The 22250-nt window shown below is 43.7% G+C and overlaps 2 protein-coding genes across 6 annotated transcripts in view; one reads left to right on the top strand and one right to left on the bottom strand.

The window, feature by feature from the left end:
- The window catches only part of LOC118943830 (activating signal cointegrator 1 complex subunit 1-like), a 49912-nt gene extending 35952 nt beyond the window's left edge, over positions 1–13960 (bottom strand). For all 5 annotated transcript variants that reach the window (XR_005039113.1, XM_036959891.1, XM_036959895.1 and 2 more), the window contains exons 1-7: positions 13710–13960; positions 13293–13401; positions 8209–8306; positions 7196–7374; positions 6685–6818; positions 5509–5628; positions 3503–3627 (exon numbers count right to left, since the gene is read on the bottom strand). Coding sequence is in view for 4 of the 5 variants with exons in the window: in XM_036959891.1 (XP_036815786.1) it covers positions 3503–3627; positions 5509–5628; positions 6685–6818; positions 7196–7374; positions 8209–8306; positions 13293–13401; positions 13710–13827 (883 nt within the window). In the remaining variant the exon portion in view is untranslated. The remainder of the gene's footprint in view (positions 1–3502; positions 3628–5508; positions 5629–6684; positions 6819–7195; positions 7375–8208; positions 8307–13292; positions 13402–13709) is intronic.
- A 102-nt stretch (positions 13961–14062) lies between these two features.
- Positions 14063–18912, top strand: cj104 (CJ104 protein). The gene is given in 4 exon segments (NM_001160610.1): positions 14063–14123; positions 14468–14614; positions 17999–18073; positions 18364–18912. Coding segments are annotated over 3 exon segments (327 nt in total). The 5' UTR covers positions 14063–14123; positions 14468–14472; the 3' UTR covers positions 18474–18912.
- The last annotated feature ends 3338 nt before the right edge of the window (positions 18913–22250 follow it).

Genomic DNA, 22250 nt, shown 5'->3' with positions numbered 1-22250 from the left:
ATCCAAAATACAGATTTGGTTAACAAAAGGTGTCTGGACACTTAGAACGCGACATTTATATCCAAAGTACAGATTTGGTTAACAAAAAGGTGAACTTTGAAAAAAGGTCCTTTGACCCTAATGAACAAAACACACATCTAGTGTATTAGGTGGACAACTCTATTTTATAAAATCTAAAAATGTGGGTTAATGAGGTTTAGTGGAGTTCAACGTCAACCACACCGTTTATTACAACACTGTTCAAACCAGGTGGATATCCCTATGAACTGTTCTGGGAGATATGATCCTAAATTACTCTCGCTCTGAAAAACACTAAACAGATGACAGCCTTACCACCACCACCACCCTGATTGGTCAATGTCCCTGTCTGTTATGTAACAGCTGTGATTCTAACAACATAATGCTGACCATTCATCTGGTATGCAGCAGTGACGTACCTAAAACACTGCATTCTGAGCAATTCAGTGCTATTCTGAGCTAGTCAACAACAAGTGCAGAACCAACAGTAACCTTCCCTCCCTCCCTCGCTCTCTCTTTGGCCACAACTCTGTTTGTGTGCAACAGGGCAGAGTGTTTTCCAACAGCAGTGACAAGGGGTTTCATTCAGTTGGCCGTGGATCAAGTCCAGCCCTAGTCCTTTCACGCATGAGTTTACACAGGGCTGGCCAGCTGAGAGACTGGCCAACAACTCAGGGCTGGCCAGCTGAAAGTGTGCAAGAGCACAGGACAAAGGGAGTGGTCTGTCCAAGAGCACAGGACAAAGGGAGGGGTCTGTCCAAGAGCACAGGACAAAGGGAGGGGTCTGTCCCAAGAGCACAGGACAAAGGGAGGGGTCTGTCCCAAGAGCACAGGACAAAGGGAGGGGTCTGTCCAAGAGCACAGGACAAAGGGAGGGGTCTGTCCCAAGAGCACAGGACAAAGGGAGGGGTCTGTCCCAAGAGCGTCCAATAAAACTCTGTTTACTACTTCAGGAACAGGGACTGGGGCGCTCCTCTTCTCAGTTCACTGCAGCCAGCGACTGCAACGAGTTGCAACAAACACTCAGACTGGACGGTTTTATCTCTTCATTCAAAGACTCATTCCATGGACACTCATACTGACAGTTGTGGCTGCTTTGTGTGATGTATTGTTGTCTCTACCTTCTTGCCCTTTGTGCTGTTGTCTGTGCCCAATAATGTTTGTACCATGTTGTGCTGCTACCATGTTGTGCTGCTACCATGTTGTGCTGCTGCCATGTTGTGCTGCTACCATGTTGTGCTGCTACCATGTTGTGCTGCTACCATGTTGTGCTGCTGCCATGTTGTGCTGCTGCCATGTTGTGCTGCTACCATGTTGTGCTGCTACCATGTTGTGCTGCTGCCATGTTGTGCTGCTACCATGTTGTGCTGCTGCCATGTTGTGCTGCTGCCATGTTGTGCTGCTACCATATTGTGCTGCTACCATGTTGTGCTGCTGCCATGTTGTGCTGCTGCCATGTTGTGCTGCTGCCATGTTGTGCTGCTGCCATGTTGTGCTGCTGCCATGTTGTGCTGCTGCCATGTTGTGCTGCTACCATGTTGTGCTGCTACCATGTTGTGCTGCTGCCATGTTGTGCTGCTGCCATGTTGTGCTGCTGCCATGTTGTGCTGCTACCATGTTGTGCTGCTGCCATGTTGTGCTGCTGCCATGTTGTGCTGCTACCATGTTGTGCTGCTGCCATGTTGTGCTGCTAACATGTTGTGCTGCTGCCATGTTGTGCTGCTACCATGTTGTGCTGCTGCCATGTTGTCCTGCTACCATGTTGTGCTGCTGCCATGTTGTGCTGCTGCCATGTTGTGCTGCTACCATGTTGTGCTGCTACCATGTTGTGCTGCTGCCATGTTGTGCTGCTGCCATGTTGTGCTGCTGCCATGTTGTGCTGCTACCATGTTGTGCTGCTACCATGTTGTGCTGCTGCCATGTTGTGCTGCTACCATGTTGTGCTGCTGCCATGTTGTGCTGCTGCCATGTTGTGCTGCTGCCATGTTGTGCTGCTGCCATGTTGTGCTGCTGCCATGTTGTGCTGCTGCCATGTTGTGCTGCATTGTATTTTATTATTTTATTTTATATATTTTTAATCCTAGCCCCCGTCCCCCGCAGGAGGCCTTTTGCCTTTTGTAAATAAGAATTTGTTCTTAACTGACTTGCCTAGTTAAATAAAATAAATTTAAAAAACATTTTAAATCTAGGGGTTGTTATTGTTGTTATGGTTGTTGCTACATCCGTGTTGTTGACATGGGGTGGTGTGTTCAGGTGTCAGTTTGTTTCACTAATGTGATTATACTGTCACTCCGTGTCCATCTTTATGCTGTGACTCCGTGCCCAGTGACTGACTTAATGTCCATCTTTATGCTGACTGACTCCGTGCCCAGTGACTGACTTAATGTCCATCTTTATGCTGTGACTCCGTGCCCAGTGACTGACTTAATGTCCATCTTTATGCTGTGACTCAGTGTCCAGTGACTGACTTAATGTCCATCTTTATGCTGACTGACTCCGTGCCCAGTGACTGACTTAATGTCCATCTTTATGCTGTGACTCCGTGCCCAGTGACTGACTTAATGTCCATCTTTATGCTGACTGACTCCGTGCCCAGTGACTGACTTAATGTCCATCTTTATGCTGTGACTCTGTGTCCATCTTTATGCTGTGACTCAGTGTCCAGTGACTGACTTAATGTCCATCTTTATGCTGACTGACTCCGTGTCCAGTGACTGACTTAATGTCCATCTTTATGCTGACTGACTCCGTGTCCAGTGACTGACTTAATGTCCATCTTTATGCTGACTGACTCCGTGTCCAGTGACTGACTTAATGTCCATCTTTATGCTGACTGACTCCGTGTCCAGTGACTGACTTAATGTCCATCTTTATGCTGTGACTCCGTGCCCAGTGACTGACTTAATGTCCATCTTTATGCTGACTGACTGTGTCCAGTGACTGACTTAATGTCCATCTTTATGCTGACTGACTGTGTCCAGTGACTGACTTAATGTCCATCTTTATGCTGTGACTCCGTGCCCAGTGACTGACTTAATGTCCATCTTTATGCTGTGACTCCGTGTCCAGTGACTGACTTAATGTCCATCTTTATGCTGTGACTCCGTGCCCAGTGACTGACTTAATGTCCATCTTTATGCTGACTGACTGTGTCCAGTGACTGACTTAATGTCCATCTTTATGCTGACTGACTGTGTCCAGTGACTGACTTAATGTCCATCTTTCTGAGTGGGAGGAGAATGAGGGAAACAGGCTCACATTATCAGGAGGATACTCTGGGTCAGTTTTACACAGTTTTACACAGAGGAAAGGCTGTTTTGAGAGAGCAGTGACACTTATTTTGCATTTTCATTTCAAGTACGTGTGTTTGTGTGTGTGTGTGTACTCTAGTAAGTGTCCTTGTTTTCAAGATGAAGCTCCAATACACATACCTAAAACACACATCAGTGATGGCCATAGACAAAAACCACTTTCTTCATCCTACCTGAAGCATCCTTCCTGAACAGAGTGTTCATCACTGTGCCGTGCAGTTTCACTCTGTCCCATTCTCTGACCATCAGCCCTGAGGAAACAAAGTGGTCCACCAGCCGCTCCACAATGGTCTGCAGCCTGCACAGCAGACAGTCAACACACAGTCAACACAGACAGTCAACACAAGAGTTAGTTGTTGTTACCTGGGAGCAACCCTCTCACACTGTTGACATCCTATCGATGAACATCATTTTAATGTACTAATTGTCACTCAATCTGTCATTAAAAAAAGTCAACTGTAAAAATACTAATTATACTACATGGTATTTACAGTGCATTCGTTAAGTACTCAGACCCCTTGACTTTTTCCACATTTTGTTACGTTGCAGACTTATTCTAAAATGGACTAAATTGTTTCCCCCCTCAACAATCTATACACAATACACCATAATGACATCACAATACCCCATAATGACATCACAATACACCATAATGACATCACAATACCCCATAATGACATCACAATACACCATAATGACAAAGAAAAAACAGGTTTTTAGAAATGTTTGCAAATGTATTAAAAACATAAAACATAAATAGCACATTTACATAAGTACTCAGACCCTTTACTCAGAACTTTGTTGAAGCACCTTTGGCAGCGATTACAGCTTCAACTCTTCTTGGGTATGACGCTACAAGCTTGACACACCTGTATTTGGGGAGTTCCCCAGGACTCCCATTCTTCTCTGCAGATCCTCTCAAGTTCTGTCAGGTTGGATGGGGAGTGTCGCTGCACAGCTATTTTCAGGTCTCTCCAGAGATCAATCGATCAGGTTCAAGTCCAGGCTCTGGCTGAGCCACTCAAGAACATTCTGTCATGCACTGACAACTGTGGGACCTTATATAGACAGGTGTGTGCCTTTCCAAATCATGTCCTATCAATTGAATTTACCACAGGTGAACTTCAATCAATTTTTCAAAACATATCAAGGATGATCAATAGAAACAGGATGCACCTGAGCTCAATTTCAAGTCTCATAGCAAAGTATCTGAATACTTACGTAAATAACGTATTTCAGTTTTTTATTTTTAATACATTTGCAAATCATTTTAAAAATCAGTTTTTGCTTTGTCATTATGGTGTATTGTGATGTCATTATGGTGTATTGTGATGTCATTATGGTGTATTGTGATGTCATTATGGGGTATTGTGATGTCATTATGGGGTATTGTGTGTCATTATGGGGTATTGTGTGTCATTATGGGGTATTGTGATGTCATTATGGGGTATTGTGTGTCATTATGGGGTATTGTGATGTCATTATGGGGTATTGTGTGTCATTATGGGGTATTGTGTGTCATTATGGGGTATTGTGTGTCATTATGGGGTATTGTGATGTCATTATGGGGTATTGTGTGTCATTATGGGGTATTGTGATGTCATTATGGGGTATTGTGTGTCATTATGGGGTATTGTGTGTCATTATGGGGTATTGTGATGTCATTATGGGGTATTGTGATGTCATTATGGTGTATTGTGATGTCATTATGGGGTATTGTGATGTCATTATGGGGTATTGTGATGTCATTATGGGGTATTGTGTTGTCATTATGGGGTATTGTGATGTCATTATGGGGTATTGTGTTGTCATTATGGGGTATTGTGATGTCATTATGGGGTATTGTGATGTCATTATGGGGTATTGTGTGTCATTATGGGGTATTGTGATGTCATTATGGGGTATTGTGTTGTCATTATGGGGTATTGTGATGTCATTATGGGGTATTGTGTTGTCATTATGGGGTATTGTGATGTCATTATGGGGTATTGTGTGTAGATTGCAGAGGTTTTTTGTTGTATTTAATCCATTTTAGAATAAGGCTGTGTCAAGGGGTCTGAATACTGAATACTTTTCCCAAAGGCACTGTATATAGTGCTTTTCAAGGAGCCAGAGTCACTGTGGTACAAACTGTGGTTAAAGAAAGAGACATGAGAGTATCCAGGAACCAGACTCTTACTTGTCCGAACCATCTTTCACTTGGACCTTGGCATACAGGACATCCACCATGGCTGGGTCATCGTTCATGTACTCAATCCCTGTCACCTCCAGCGGGAGAGGCTTCCCTTCTGTGATGGTCCTGAAACATGACATAATGTGTTACAAGAATAACGTGTGTTACATGACATAACATGTTACTTGACATAACATAACAAGACAATGTGTTACTTGACATGACATAATGTGTGTTACATGACATAATGTGTGTTACATGACATAACATGTTACTTGACATAACATAACAAGACAATGTGTTACTTGACATGACAATGTGTGTTACATGACATAATGTGTGTTACATGACATAACGTGTTACTTGACATAACATAACAAGACAATGTGTTACTTGACATGACATAATGTGTGTTACATGACATAACGTGTGTTACATGACATAACGTGTTACTTGACATAACATAACAAGACAATGTGTTACTTGACATGACATAATGTGTGTTACATGACATAACGTGTGTTACATGACATAACGTGTTACTTGACATAACATAACAAGACAATGTGTTACTTGACATGACATAATGTGTGTTACATGACATAACGTGTGTTACATGACATAACGTGTTACTTGACATAACATAACAAGACAATGTGTTACTTGACATGACATAATGTGTGTTACATGACATAACATGTGTTACATGACATAACGTGTGTTACATGACATAACGTGTGTTACATGACATAACGTGTGTTACATGACATAACGTGTTACTTGACATAACATAACAAGACAATGTGTTACTTGACATGACATAACATGTGTTACATGACATAACATGTGTGTTACATGACATAACATGTGTGTTACATGACATAACATGTGTGTTACATGACATAACGTGTGTTACATGACATAACGTGTGTTACATGACATAGCGTGTGTTACATGACATAACATGTGTGTTACATAATATGACATAACATGAGTTACATAACATAATGTGTTACTTGACATAACATGACATAATGTGTGTTACATGACATAACATGTGTTCCTGGCTCCAACTCAATGTTTTATACAATCTAGATAGGGATAGTCCCTCCCTGTTTCAGTCTGTTTTCATCTGTTTGATTCCTAATGAACATGACCCAGTTGTCAGTCAGTCATACGTACTTGATAAAGTCCTGACAGTGCTGGAGTTGTTTACATGCTTGGGTCACTTCCAGGTCGTTCAGCAGAGCCAGGGTGCCGACTGTTAGATGGAGCTTAGCAGGGTTCTGGAAGATGCTTCCATCTACTCCGTGGTCCTTAACAAGAGAGGAGAGAGACCAGCGATGAACTGACCGCACAGAGAAACACTGTAGGGTGAAGTTGCCCTTAGACACCGATCTTAGGTCCGTTTGGCATTTCCTCCACTAATGGTTGAGATTAGTATTGGAGGAAGAGGAAGCTGATCCTAGATCTGCACAATTTAACCCTTAGAACCAGACAACCAGAGAAACTAAAACAGGGACCCAAGATCTCTGATAGCTATTCAGTCAATATAAACATGAATGGAATATAGTCAAGTCTCAAACTGGAGTTTGAGACTATTATGCACGATTTTACAGATTGTCATCCCTCCCATCCGCCATGCACGCACTCACTGACACACACAAACACACACACACACACTCTTCCTTACCTGAGAACACTGCTCCAACACCTCCTCTTTAAACCTCAGGAATCCATCCTGAACTTGAGGGTGGTTAAGAGCGAACGACAGGAAGTGGGTGAACGGCTGCTTCTTGCGAAAGCTCTGCACCAGGAGCTCGACACGAGTCACGGCAGAGGACACCGCGGCCTTCTGGGAGCCAGTGATCACTGGAACAATGCGAGACCGTTATTGTGTGACTGTGAATGTGAGACTTTTATTTTTGATATCCCATGATTCTAGCCCTTAGGAGAAGAGCAGAGGTTCATGGATAATGTCTTGAGTTTTGTGTGGTTGCTGGAACCACGTTCTTGGCTGACTTTTATTACTAAACTCATTCATTTTTATTTTATTTATTTCACCTTTATTTAACCAGGTAGGCAAGTTGAGAACAAGTTCTCATTTACAATTGCGACCTGGCCAAGATAAAGCAAAGCAGTTCGACACATACAACGACACAGAGTTAGACATGGAGTAAAACAAACATACAGTCAATAATACAGTATAAACAAGTCTATCTACAATGTGAGCAAATTAGGTGAGATAAGGGAGGTAAAGGCAAAAAAAAGGCCATGGTGGCAAAGTAAATACAATATAGCAAGTAAAATATGAGTTGACTGCTGACAGAAAACCACTGAAATTCCCAGAGATAGAGAAAGAAGAGTTTTGCTAGACTGGTCCCAGATCTGTTTGTGCTTGCATAGTGAACTCCTATAGTCATTGTTAATCACTTGCCTAGTTAAATAAAGGTTAAATAAAATAAAAACATTAATTGTCTAGTAATTCCGACCACAGGAGTTGGTGAGACAGCACAAACAGTCATAATATGGGACGAGGCTACAGTGTTGCACCAGTATCTTTACTATAAACCTCTGGTTTGGGCTGGTCTCCAAGCTCTGGTCCAGGGCGTTACGTGAGGCCTGACCCTTCTTCAAGAAGGCTGAAAGAAGGCTCAAGCCCTGGACCAGAGGTACTGGTCTCTCTGCTAATAAAACGCCACTCACCGATCTGTCCTTCCACTCCTTGTTTTGGAATGTGGATGTCTGTCTTTGTGTCTGCCTCGAGTCTTCTACGTGTCTCTCCTTTCCTTCCGATGATGTATCTGTTAAAAGCAACAACACACTTCTCTGGTTAGTACACCGTATCCTTGATTTTCATTGACGATGTACACATAGCCCTAATGAAACACACACAAACACACACACACACACACACACACACACACCTAATTTGCCTAAAATATTACGCTGTTACCATGGTTACCTCATGTAGTCTTAACTACAAGCTAGAATGTTGAATAAAATTATATTTAAATGTGACGTAGGAAGTGGAGATAAACACAGAGGTTTATTAACCAGACTTTATGGGGCGTCGGTCTGTTTGACTCTGTCAGCTTGTATTCCTGCTACACTGTGGACACCTGTTCAAACATCTCATTCCAAAATCATGGGCATTAATATGGAGTTGGTCCCCCCCTCTTTGCTGCTATAACAGCCTCCACTCTTCTGGGAAGGCTTTCCACTAGATGTTGGAACATTGTTGTGGGGGCATGCTTCCATTCAGCCACAAGAGCATTAGTGAGGTCAGGCACGGATGTTGGGTGATTAGTCCTGGCTCGCAGTCGGTGTTTCAATTCATCCTAAAGGTGTTTGATTGGGTTGCGGTCAGGGCTCTGTGCAGGCCAGTCAAGTTCTTCCACACCAATCTCGATAAAACATTTCTGTATGGACCTCGCTTTGTGCACAGGGGTGTTGTCATGCTGAAACTGTAAAGGGGCACAGAATTGTATAGAATGTCATTGTATGCTGTACTGTTAAAATTACCCTTCACTGGAACTAAGGGGCCCGAACCATGAAAAGAGCCCCAGACTATCACTCCTCCTCCACCAAACTTCGCAGTTGGCATTATACATTGGGGTAGGTAGTGTTCCTCTGGCATCCTCCAAACCCAGATTCGTCCGTCAGACTGCCAGATAGTGAAGCGTGATTCATCACTCAAGAGAACACGTTTCCACTGCTCTAGAGTCTAATGGCAGTGAGCTTTACACCACTGGGGTGGCAAGGTAGCCTAATGGTTAAAGCATTGGACTAGTAACCGAAAGGTTGCAAGTTCAAATCCCCAAGCTGACAAGGTACAAAATCTGTTGTTCTGCCCCTGAACAGGCAGTTAGGCCATCATTGAAAATAAGAATTTGTTCTTAACTGACTTGCCTAGTAAAATAAAGGTAAAATAAAATAAATAAACTCCAGCTGAAGCTTGGCATTGCATGGTGATCTTAGGCTTGTGTGCGGCTGCTCAGCCACGGAAACCTAGTTCATGAAGCTCCCGAACAGTTATTGTGCTGACGTTGCTTCCAGAGACAGTTTGGAAGTCGGTAGTGAGTGTTGCAACCGAGGACAGACGATTTTTATGCGATACGTGCTTCAGCACTAGGCGGTCCCGTTCTGTGAGCTTGTGTGGTCTACCACTTCGCGGTTGAGCCGTTGCTGCTCCTAGACATTTCCACTTCACATTAACAGCACTTACTGTCGACAGGGGAAGCTCTAGCAGAGAAGAAATTTGACAAACTGACTTGTTAGAAGGTAGCATCCTATGACGGTGCCACGTTGAAAGTCACTGAGCTCTTCAGGAAGGCCATTCTACTGCCAATGTTTGTCTGTGGAGATTGCATGGCTGTGTGCTGGATTTTATACACCTGTCAACAACGGGTGTGGCTGAAATAGCCTAATCCTCTAATTTGAAGGGGTGTCCACATATCTGCTGACGTTGCTTCCAGAGACAGTTTGGAGGGGTGTCCACATACTGTTATAGATATGTGTCCACATACTGTTATAGATATGTGTCCCTATCCAGTGTCCCTATCCTGAACAGGACACTGGCTTTTATATAGCTTCAGATTGAATGGGTAATTGGAGACAGCTGTGTCTTGACGAGGGGGCGGGGTCAGCTCTCCAATTAGCCCTGGAGTCAACCAATCAGCTGCTTGAGGATTTCAGGAAGCCATTTCCTGAAATAAAACACATGCAAATACCCAAACTACAACACATAAACTGGGGAACGTAACAAGTGTATGTGAAATGAGCACGGGCAAAGTGTGTATGTATTTTCAATCTTCTGATGCATGGCACGTCGCCAAACGTTGTCGCCTGAACCACATTTCCTTCGCAATCAGCTGGAAGTGCTTGCGTCTTACTGCAAATTAAAAGTCTGCAACGTTCGGTCTCTGGTGCGGTTACACTTGGCCATTGTTTACATATTGTGCTGCAACGTTCGGTCTCTGGTACGGTTACACTTGGCCATCGTTTACATATTGTGCTGCAACGTTCGGTCTCTGGTGCGGTTACACTTGGCCATCGTTTACATATTGTGCTGCAACGTTCGGTCTCTGGTACGGTTACACTTGGCCATCGTTTACATATTGTGCTGCAACGTTCGGTCTCTGGTACGGTTACACTTGGCCATCGTTTACATATTGTGCTGCAACGTTCGGTCTCTGGTGCGGTTACACTTGGCCATTGTTTACATATTGTGCTGCAACGTTCGGTCTCTGGTACGGTTTACACTTGGCCATCGTTTACATATTGTGCTGCAACGTTCGGTCTCTGGTACGGTTACACTTGGCCATCGTTTACATATTGTGCTGCAACGTTCGGTCTCTGGTGCGGTTACACTTGGCCATTGTTTACATATTGTGCTGCAACGTTCGGTCTCTGGTACGGTTACACTTGGCCATTGTTTACATATTGTGCTGCAACGTTCGGTCTCTGGTACGGTTACACTTGGCCATTGTTTACATATTGTGCTGCAACGTTCGGTCTCTGGTACGGTTTACACTTGGCCATCGTTTACATATTGTGCTGCAACGTTCGGTCTCTGGTACGGTTACACTTGGCCATTGTTTACATATTGTGCTGCAACGTTCGGTCTCTGGTGGGGTTACACTTGGCCCTCGTTTACATATTGTGCTGCAACGTTCGGTCTCTGGTACGGTTACACTTGGCCATCGTTTACATATTGTGCTGCAACGTTCGGTCTCTGGTACGGTTTACACTTGGCCATCGTTTACATATTGTGCTGCAACGTTCGGTCTCTGGTACGGTTACACTTGGCCATCGTTTACATAATGTGCTACAACGTTCGGTCTCTGGTGCGGTTACACTTGGCCATCGTTTACATATTGTGCTGCAACGTTCGGTCTCTGGTGGGTTTACACTTGGCCATTGTTTACATATTGTGCTGCAACGTTCGGTCTCTGGTGGGGTTACACTTGGCCATTGTTTACATATTGTGCTGCAACGTTCGGTCTCTGGTACGGTTACACTTGGCCATCGTTTACATATTGTGCTGCAACGTTCGGTCTCTGGTGGGTTTACACTTTGCCATCGTTTACATATTGTGCTGCAACGTTCGGTCTCTGGTACGGTTACACTTGGCCATTGTTTACATATTGTGCTGCAACGTTCGGTCTCTGGTACGGTTTACACTTGGCCATCGTTTACATATTGTGCTACAACGTTCGGTCTCTGGTGGGGTTTACACTTGGCCCTCGTTTACATATTGTGCTACAACGTTCGGTCTCTGGTGGGGTTACACTTGGCCCTCGTTTACATATTGTGCTACAACGTTCGGTCTCTGGTGCGGTTACACTTGGCCATCGTTTACATATTGTGCTACAACGTTCGGTCTCTGGTGCGGTTACACTTGGCCATCGTTTACATATTGTGCTACAACGTTCGGTCTCTGGTACGGTTTACACTTGGCCATTGTTTACATATTGTGCTGCAACGTTCGGTCTCTGGTACGGTTTACACTTGGCCATCGTTTACATATTGTGCTGCAACGTTCGGTCTCTGGTGCGGTTACACTTGGCCATTGTTTACATATTGTGCTGCAACGTTCGGTCTCTGGTACGGTTACACTTGGCCATTGTTTACATATTGTGCTGCAACGTTCGGTCTCTGGTACGGTTACACTTGGCCATCGTTTACATATTGTGCTGCAACGTTCGGTCTCTGGTGCGGTTACACTTGGCCATCGTTTACATATTGTGCTGCAACGTTCGGTCTCTGGTACGGTTACACTTTGCCATCGTTTACAAATTGTGCTGCAACGTTCGGTCTCTGGTACGGTTACACTTGGCCATCGTTTACATATTGTGCTGCAACGTTCGGTCTCTGGTACGGTTACACTTGGCCATTGTTTACATATTGTGCTGCAACGTTTACGTCACATACGAATTGCGTGAAGTATTGAAACTCCAAACCAACAGAATCATATGCAGACCAGCGTACTGAAAGTCCGGCTACAAAACGCTTCCCTGTGGACAACGGGTAATGTAAATCAAAATGAGGTTTATTCAACATTTTCATCTGTAATGGGACGGTTCGGAAATGTTGAGCTCACGCGTTAGAGACGAGAGTGTGGGTCATCTAGTCCCGGATTCTAAAATGGACTAACAACCTCATATGCAGTCATCGACTCATGAAGTGCATCCCAAATGGCCCTTGGGGCTCTGGTCAAAAGTAATGCACTATATAGGGGATAGGGTACCATTACCATCTCTGAAACTGGAAACACTTATCTCCCTCACTAGCTTTAAGCACCAACTGTCAGAGCAGCTCACAGATTACTGCACCTGTACATAGCCCACCTATAATTTAGCCCAAACAACTACCTCTTTCCCAACTGTATTTAATGTATTTATTTATTTTGCTCCTTTGCACCCCATTATTTTTATTTCTACTTTGCACATTCTTCCATTGCAAAACTACCATTCTAGTGTTTTACTTGCTATATTGTATTTACCTTGCCACCATGGCCTTTTTTGCCTTTACCTCCCTTCTCACCTCATTTGCTCACATTGTATATAGACTTGTTTATACTGTATTATTGACTGTATGTTTGTTTTACTCCATGTGTAACTCTGTGTTGTTGTATGTGTCTAACTGCTTTGCTTTATCTTGGCCAGGTCGCAATTGTAAATGAGAACTTGTTCTCAACTTGCCTACCTGGTTAAATAAAGGTAAAATAAAATAAAAATAAATACAAAATTTTAGGGCGCATAGCCTACATGGTGTTTGTAACTCACTTGTAAAGAACACTTGGGACATCAATGGCACAGCTGAAACCTTTGTCCGTCTGTTCTATGGAGTGGCTGTCACAGAACTCTTCTTCTTCTTCGTCAAACTGTTCACTTGCTAATCAAAACAACAACGTGCATTTGTGAGATTGGCAAGAACATGTTGGTGTTCCATAATAGGTGCAGCAGGGACAAATGGGAGAGGAGACAGCTACATTTAGAGGAGACAAGCATCCCACAACACAATGTGGTGGTCAATTGGTCAGCTATAACTAGCTAAGTCTCAGTAGAATAAAGTCAATAATCTGGTAGTACTGTACAGTATTGTAGCCATCTGTCTTATCTAGCTAGCTAGCTAGAGTTATCTGGGGGTGTAGGGCGCTAGCACCACTGAGGTATAATGGCTGGCACCGAGGACCTAGCTACCTGGTGGTCCCATGTAGGAGTCGTCCTCTTCCCCCTCTTCATACTGGTCTTCTTTGATCGTATTTCTTCTGTATACTCTTCCACTTATGTTGATCAATGATGGACGTAAGATTTCCATTGTAGCAGTTATCTTGAATAGTAAATAAAACGATGTATACTGTAGTGGATAGTAGCTGCCAACTACGTGTGGGCTCTTTGGCTGTTTTGCGACATACGGCAGTTTGACGTAAAGTAACCAGCTGATTACGTCGTCGCTGATTTCTAAACCGCATGGATAAACATTCCGCGCTCGCAACAAATGAATGATGCGCCGATATCAACATTTGATTTATATGTCGCCCAAGCCGTAAAGCGGGGGTTATTGTTGGGGTAGCTAACCAGAAACATAAACAACCGCTTTCTCCATCACCAGTGGTAGGTTCATCACTTCAATAATAATCGTATGTCTGATTTATTTTGTGGAAAGTTTGCTTCAGTAGTAAATGCGCTGTGTTTCATGTTTCATGCTATGTTTGTCAGTTTGTTATTCATAATGTTGTTAGCCTTGTGTTGTTAGCCAACGTTAACTAGCTAGTCATGCTAATGTAATATGACAAAGATTTGTATAACGTGTTCTATCTGTGCTAATGCTGCTCAGCTAACGTTAGCTAAATTTACTTTGAATAAATATTGCTGGTCATTTGGGACTGTATTTATCCGCAATACACGACTCTGAACTTGGTGATCATGATTTTGCCGTTGTAGTTCCTCTTCCTCAGTTGGAATGGCAGCCTCCTCCTCATCCTCCTCTGCCGGAGGGGTTAGTGGGAGCTCCGTGACTGGCTCTGGATTCAGCGCGTCTGAGCTCATCCCCCCGCGTAAGGTCCTCTACACTTATCCCAAAGGAGCCGGGGAGATGATGGAAGGTAGGCTTTCTTTGACACAGGCCAATCATCAGTGGCTTTGGAATATAGGTTCAGAACGTTGCAAGAGACAAGACCGGTGATGAGGATTCTTTTGGAGTTCTAGAAAACCTTGTCTGTTCTGTACGTTCTACCTGCAACATTCTGAACATTGTTATTGGCTCTGATTGCAATATTAATCGTGCTCATATCCCATATACAGTGATGTTGTGTGTTTCAGATCGATTAATGTTTCTGTGTGTGTGTGTGTGTGTGTGTGTGTGTGTGTGTGTGTGTGTGTGTGTGTGTGGTTAGCTACTGTACATGTGTGTGTGGTTCTGAATACAAGCCCCTTCTGTACATATGCCTAGCCACACTTCTCTTACAACTATTCTATCTGGCTTCAAGTCAAGTGTAGCTTGTCTGGATTTTACCCACAAGATAAACAATGTGTCCCTGGAACTTTTCACTGTTCCCTTAATGACCTAGCTACCATGCGTCGTAGTTGGCTCTTCCTCCAGGAGGACGTGCACTGCTACCAGCGACAGTCAATGCTCTGCCCCAACGTCACCCCACAACGCGCATCGCCAGTGTGCCCCACTTCCCTCACACCCAAATCAATCTGGCTTCAAGTCAAGTGTAGTTAGTGATCCTTTGATCTAGAGTTGGTGACCCATGATCCTTTGAATCATAGTTGGATCTTCATCCAACAGAGGACGTACATGGGCACCAGCAAGCAGTCAGTGCTCTGCCAATGGGTCAGCCCACAACACCCACCACCAGTTTTGTCACATCACACAAGAGGATCTGTTTGTTTGAACCCAATGGGCCATCTGGCTCCTTGCCCCTGCTTTGTGCATCCCAAATGACACCCTATTACCTACGTTGTGCACTAATTTTGACCAGAGCCTTATGTGCCAGAGTTGTACACTATATTAGGATAGGGTGCCCCATCCTTTGTTACCTCATAGACCCCAAATCAAACATTGTGTTGTAATGAATGTCTTAGTTTGGATCATTGTGCTGGAAAGCACTGGGTGTTCAGAGGACTAATGGGCTCACTGTTAAGTGGGACAGCAGTGAAGCTGGTGGCCAGGGTTGGGGTTCTTTTCCACTTTGTTTTTGGGGCCTGTGCCATAGGGCGGCGCACAATTGGTCCAGCGTCATCCGGGTTAGGGGAGGGTTTGGCCCGGGGTAGGTCGTCCTTGTAAATAAGAATTTGTTCTTACCTGACTTGCCTAGTTAAATAAAATTAAAAAATATATATTAAAAAATAATTATTAAATGGCACCCTATTCCCTATACCAGGGATCATCAACTAGATTCAGCCGCGGGATGATTTTTGTTTTTACTTGAGTGTATGGTCGGGGGCCTGGACATAATCAGAAATCGCAAGAAGGCCAAACAGATTGTTTTAGTCAAAATATTATATCAAACCTTGCTTACTTGTATACTGTATATGATTGATCAGATGTGTCTCTCTATTCTGCCCAGGAATACTTGGGAACAGATTTCGCAAAAAATGTAATCACTTGGAGCTGATGTTTTGATTCTTTTGGCCAACATTGAAAATGGGGGGGACCGAATTCGGTCCGTGGGCCGGCCAGTTGAAGAACCTAATCCTACCTTGTGCACTAATATCATGTGGGCCATGGTCAACAGTAGTGCACTGTCTAGGGCCATGGTCAACAGTAGTGCACTATCTAGGGCCATGGTCAACATGTCTAGGGCCATGGTCAACATGTCTAGGGCCATAGTCAACAGTAGTGCACTGTCTAGGGCCATGGTCAACAGTAGTGCACTGTCTAGGGCCATGGTCAACAGTAGTGCACTGTCTAGGGCCATGGTCAACAGTAGTGCACTGTCTAGGGCCATGGTCAACAGTAGTGCACTGTCTAGGGCCATGGTCAACAGTAGTGCACTGTCTAGGGCCATGATCAACAGTAGTGCACTGTCTAGGGCCATGATCAACAGTAGTCCATTGTCTAGGGCCATGATCAACAGTAGTCCATTGTCTAGGGCCATGGTCAATAGTAGTGCACTGTCTAGGCCCATGGTCAACATGTCTAGGGCCATGATCAACAGTAGTGCACTGTCTAGGGCCATGGTCAATAGTAGTGCACTTTCTAGGCCCATGGTCAACATGTCTAGGGCCATGGTCAACATGTCTAGGGCCATGATCAACAGTAGTGCACTGTCTAGGGCCATGGTCAATAGTAGTGCACTTTCTAGGCCCATGGTCAACATGTCTAGGGCCATGGTCAACAGTAGTACACTGTCTAGGGCCATGGTCAACAGTAGTGCACTGTCTAGGGCCATGGTCAACAGTAGTGCACTGTCTAGGGCCATGGTCAACAGTAGTGCACTGTCTAGGGCCATGGTCAACAGTAGTGCACTGTCTAGGGCCATGGTCAACAGTAGTGCACTGTCAAGGGCCATGGTCAACAGTAGTGCACTGTCTAGGGCCATGGTCAACAGTAGTGCACTGTCTAGGGCCATGGTCAACAGTAGTGCACTGTCTAGGGCCATGGTCAATAGTAGTGCACTGTCTAGGGCCATGGTCAACAGTAGTGCACTGTCTAGGGCCATGGTCAACAGTAGTGCACTGTCTAGGCCCATGGTCAACAGTAGTGCACTGTCTAGGGCCATGGTCAATAGTAGTGCACTGTCTAGGCCCATGGTCAACAGTAGTGCACTGTCTAGGGCCATGGTCAACATGTCTAGGCCCATGGTCAACAGTAGTGCACTGTCTAGGGCCATGGTCAACAGTAGTGCACTGTCTAGGGCCATGGTCAACAGTAGTGCACTGTCTAGGGCCATGGTCAACAGTAGTGCACTGTCTAGGGCCATGGTCAACAGTAGTGCACTGTCTAGGGCCATGGTCAACAGTAGTGCACTGTCTAGGGCCATGGTCAACAGTAGTGCACTATCTAGGGAACAGAGTGCCATTTGTGACACATTGTGTGCTAGTTGATTATTTTGGCTAGTCTTTTTATTCTCCAGCAAACTGAACGGTGGCACATGTTGGCATAATGTGAGGAGTTATATCATGTTTTAGCCAACTCCTCTACTTACTTACTCGGTAATTACTGAGGATTGTGCTCGCCCGGAGGATTGGGTATTAAATAGTTTGTACCACAAAACCATATACTATAATACGTAATGTTATATAATAGATCTATAGCCTAATAGTTTAGTGTGAGTGCGTGTGTGTGTGTGAGTGTGTGCGCGCGTGTGCGTGTGCTGGTTTGGGTTGTGATCCAGAAGGCACGTTTCCATTCTTGTTGTTTAAACTATCTCAGGGCTAAACTAACTTGTCTACCACTACAGTATTTTGTAACATGTGATAGTTGAGGAAAGCATAACAGTAGTTGATGTGATAGTGAACATGAACTCTTGTGTCTTCAGACGGCTCAGACAGATTTCTGTGTGAGTCTGTGTTCAGCTACCAGGTGGCGTCAACACTGAAACAAGTGAAGCATGGTAAGTCCATCAGTCTCTTCATTCAATTATTTTATTGCAGTTGTCTTTAAAAATAATAATAATAATGAATGCCTAAGAGTGCATCTCAAATGGCACCCTATTTCCTATATATAGTGGACTACCTTCAACCAGAGCCCTATGGCGCTGGTCAAAAGTAGCCCACTATATAGGGAATAGGGTGCTATTTAGGACACATTTGTTGTTTAGGGAAAAATAACTCTGGTAAGGGATACAAAGGAATGCAATGCTTTGATCTAACAGCACATTTCACTGATCTGTTTTTTTTTTAGATCAACAGGTATCTAGAATGGAGAAACTGGCCAGTTTGGTTGAAGAGCTGGAAGCAGATGAGTGGCGTTACAAACCAATCGAACAGCTTTTGGGATTTACTCCGTCTTAGAGGTCCAAATAAAGACCTGCCCAGTAGCCCGCTAGCTGGTCACCACTGGAGGAACACGTTGACCGCAGAACACGACTTTATTTCCAACACATTTGCTTTATTGTCATTTGTTGTGTCATTCCCACAGGGAAGGATGTTCCTGCCTGTTATTGGCCAATGTTTAGCTGTGGTCACTAACTGGAGGAAGGAACACCCTGATACGAGAGAGCTATTGTTGTGACCTAAAAAAAAAAAAACTTTATCACTGCAATGAATTATGAATTGAGTAATTAATCATGTTATAGTGGGGAAATTGATGCATTCGTGTTTTACTGGTGTTTTTTTTAAATAAACTAAATTATATTAAGGAATAAGGAATCCTCTTCCTATGTATTAAAATGAAAACATGAAGTACTTGGATTATCATTTATTAAATATTGAAATACAAATATACAGAATCAATTGTATTTGAGTTATTTACTGTTTTATAACATTATTACAATGGATTATTTGTTATCACACAGTTGAAAACAATTAGAACCAGGCTAATTGTATTACTGTAAATACCAAGGTCAAGGAGAATGTAGGGCAACACAATAACATCTGCAGCAACAGCCAGGCCTGTTATTCCCCACACATTCTGAAGGGAGGGGACTGAACAGGCTGATGTTCTGGATGACGGTGCTAGTACGTCCATGTGTCGATGCCCTCGGAGCTGCTCTCAATATGCAGATACACACACACACACACACAATAACATCAGGCAGTCAGTCATTAAAGGACAAGGGGGGAGAGAAGTAGGTTTTGTTAATAAATCACCACCATTCTGTCTACACTACCAGGGCTGTAGGTGTTCTGTCTACACTACCAGGGCTGTAGGTGTTCTGTCTACACTACCTGGGCTGTAGGTCTTCTGTCTACACTACCAGGGCTGTAGGTGTTCTGTCTACACTACCAGGGCTGTAGGTCTTCTGTCTACACTACCAGGGCTGTAGGTCTTCTGTCTACACTACCAGGGCTGTAGGTGTTCTGTCTACACTACCAGGGCTGTAGGTGTTCTGTCTACACTACCAGGGCTGTAGGTGTTCTGTCTACACTACCAGGGCTGTAGGTCTTCTGTCTACACTACCAGGGCTGTAGGTCTTCTGTCTACACTACCAGGGCTGTAGGTGTTCTGTCTACACTACCAGGGCTGTAGGTCTTCTGTCTACACTACCAGGGCTGTAGGTGTTCTGTCTACACTACCAGGGCTGTAGGTGTTCTGTCTACACTACCAGGGCTGTAGGTGTTCTGTCTACACTACCAGGGCTGTAGGTGTTCTGTCTACACTACCAGGGAGGGAGTTTTTCCTAGCCACCGTGCTTCTTCACCTGCATTGCTTGCTGTTTGGGGTTTTAGGCTGGGTTTCTGTACAGCACTTTGAGATATCAGCTGATGTACGAAGGGCTATATAAAATAAATTTGATTGATTGATTGATTGACTGTAGGTGTTCTGTCTACACTACCAGGGCTGTAGATGTTCTGTCTACACTACCAGGACTGTAGGTGTTCTGTCTACACTACCAGGGCTGTAGATGTTCTGTCTACACTACCAAGCTGTAGGTGTTCTGTCTACACTACCAGGGCTGTAGGTGTTCTGTCTACACTACCAGGGCTGTAGTTGTTCTGTCTACACTACCAGGGCTGTAGTTGTTCTGTCTACACTACCAAGGACAGACTGTTTACCAGGAGTCTGATCAGTACAGTCCATGTACAGACTGTTGTTTACCAGGAGTCTGATCAGTACAGTCCAGGGACAGACTGTTGTTTACCAGAAGTCTGATCAGTACAGTCCATGTACAGACTGTTGTTTACCAGGAGTCTGATCAGTACAGTCCAGGTACAGACTGTTGTTTACCAGGAGTCTGATCAGCAGGGTGCAATGTTACAGGATATTGGGATAGAACTGTATTGTGGAACTTATATGTTGTCTGTAATGTCCAGTAGAATAGAGCATTTTAAAATGTCAGCTCTATTCTTATGGCATTTCTATCTGCGGTGTTCCTCCACAGTGTTTGTCTACTGAGCGTGGCCCTGGCAGAGATCCAGTCTCTTTCACCCTGGTGTTTGGTGGGTCTTATTGAATCAGAAGTCAGGAAATGTGCTGTACTTGGTGATCACACCAGTGAATGAATGTTTTTCAGTTGAATGAGCAGTGGGGAAGCTCAGTGGTTGGTTGACTGTACAGAATGTACTGTACTAGTTTACAAACTTTTTTTTTTTCAATAAAAGGGTGTGACTAACCGAGAGGAACACTTCTGGGTCCTAAAGTTAGTCCAGTTAAAACTTGTTTTTAACCAAGCTCCTGTTTCTCTACACTTTGTGTCTCTTGTTGTGTCCGTTGGTAGATTTGTATTTTTACAAAGTACACATAATAAAAGTTATTTCAAACAATCAACTTGCCTCTACTGATTTCGGTAACCTATCTATTTTCCTTGATCAGATAGAGACAAAGGTTGTTGAAGGTAAAAGTCATTTTATGACAGCACATTGTTTGTCTTGCTGCAGTTCACATTGTGTGCATTGTGCCTTGTCTAGCAGTTCAATCTCCTTGACTAGTACAGTCCGTCCATCTCTCGTCATGTGTTGTTTCACTGCATATGTGATACCTGGCTGCCATCCAAAAACTGTTCTTTTCTTCCTCTGGCAGACCACAAAAGCCTGGTTGAGAATGTGTTCTCCTACTAGCAGCAAGGCCTGATACAGAACACACTAGTTTACCAGCCGATCACTTTATTCTGCCAATTTTGGGACAGTAAAAAGTGACTTTACTGAGCCGATGCAACACAACTTAAGTTAGTTCCTAATCAGTAGGTCTTTTTGTGAGTCCGATATTTTATGATTACTCATATTTTCTTTTTCAAGTAGCATGTTTAGTGTACATGTGGAGGATGTCAGAAGTACTTTAAACATATGACTAAGGCATACTGGGGTTTAGATAGCACCACTATGGCTACCATGCTGGTTGCAGTTGTCTTAGATGATAGAAGGAATAGTACTGCCATGTCTGTGGACTTGTCAAAAGCTTTTTATACAGTAAACCATGTTATTCTGTCCTGATAGGGTAATATAGACCATGTTATTCTGTCCTGATAGGGTAATATAGACCATGTTATTCTGTCCTGATAGGGTAATATAGACCATGTTATTCTGTCCTGATAGGGTAATATAGACCATGTTATTCTGTTGAATAAGCTGTCCTGATAGGGTAATATAGACCATGTTATTCTGTCCTGATAGGGTAATATAGACCATGTTATTCTGTCCTGATAGGGTAATATAGACCATGTTATTCTGTCCTGATAGGGTAATATAGACCATGTTATTCTGTCCTGATAGGGTAATATAGACCATGTCATTCTGTTGAATAAGCTGTCCTGATAGGGTAATATAGACCATGTTATTCTGTCCTGATAGGGTAATATAGACCATGTTATTCTGTCCTGATAGGGTAATATAGACCATGTTATTCTGTTGAATAAGCTGTCCTGATAGGGTAATATAGACCATGTTATTCTGTCCTGATAGGGTAATATAGACCATGTTATTCTGTCCTGATAGGGTAATATAGACCATGTTATTCTGTTGAATAAGCTGTCCTGATAGGGTAATATAGACCATGTTATTCTGTCCTGATAGGGTAATATAGACCATGTTATTCTGTCCTGATAGGGTAATATAGACCATGTTATTCTGTTGAATAAGCTGTCCTGATAGGGTAATATAGACCATGTTATTCTGTCCTGATAGGGTAATATA

Source organism: Oncorhynchus mykiss, chromosome 23 (genome assembly GCF_013265735.2).
Source record: "Oncorhynchus mykiss isolate Arlee chromosome 23, USDA_OmykA_1.1, whole genome shotgun sequence".
Taxonomy (NCBI): domain Eukaryota; kingdom Metazoa; phylum Chordata; class Actinopteri; order Salmoniformes; family Salmonidae; genus Oncorhynchus; species Oncorhynchus mykiss.
This window is presented reverse-complemented; position numbering and strand designations above follow the sequence as displayed.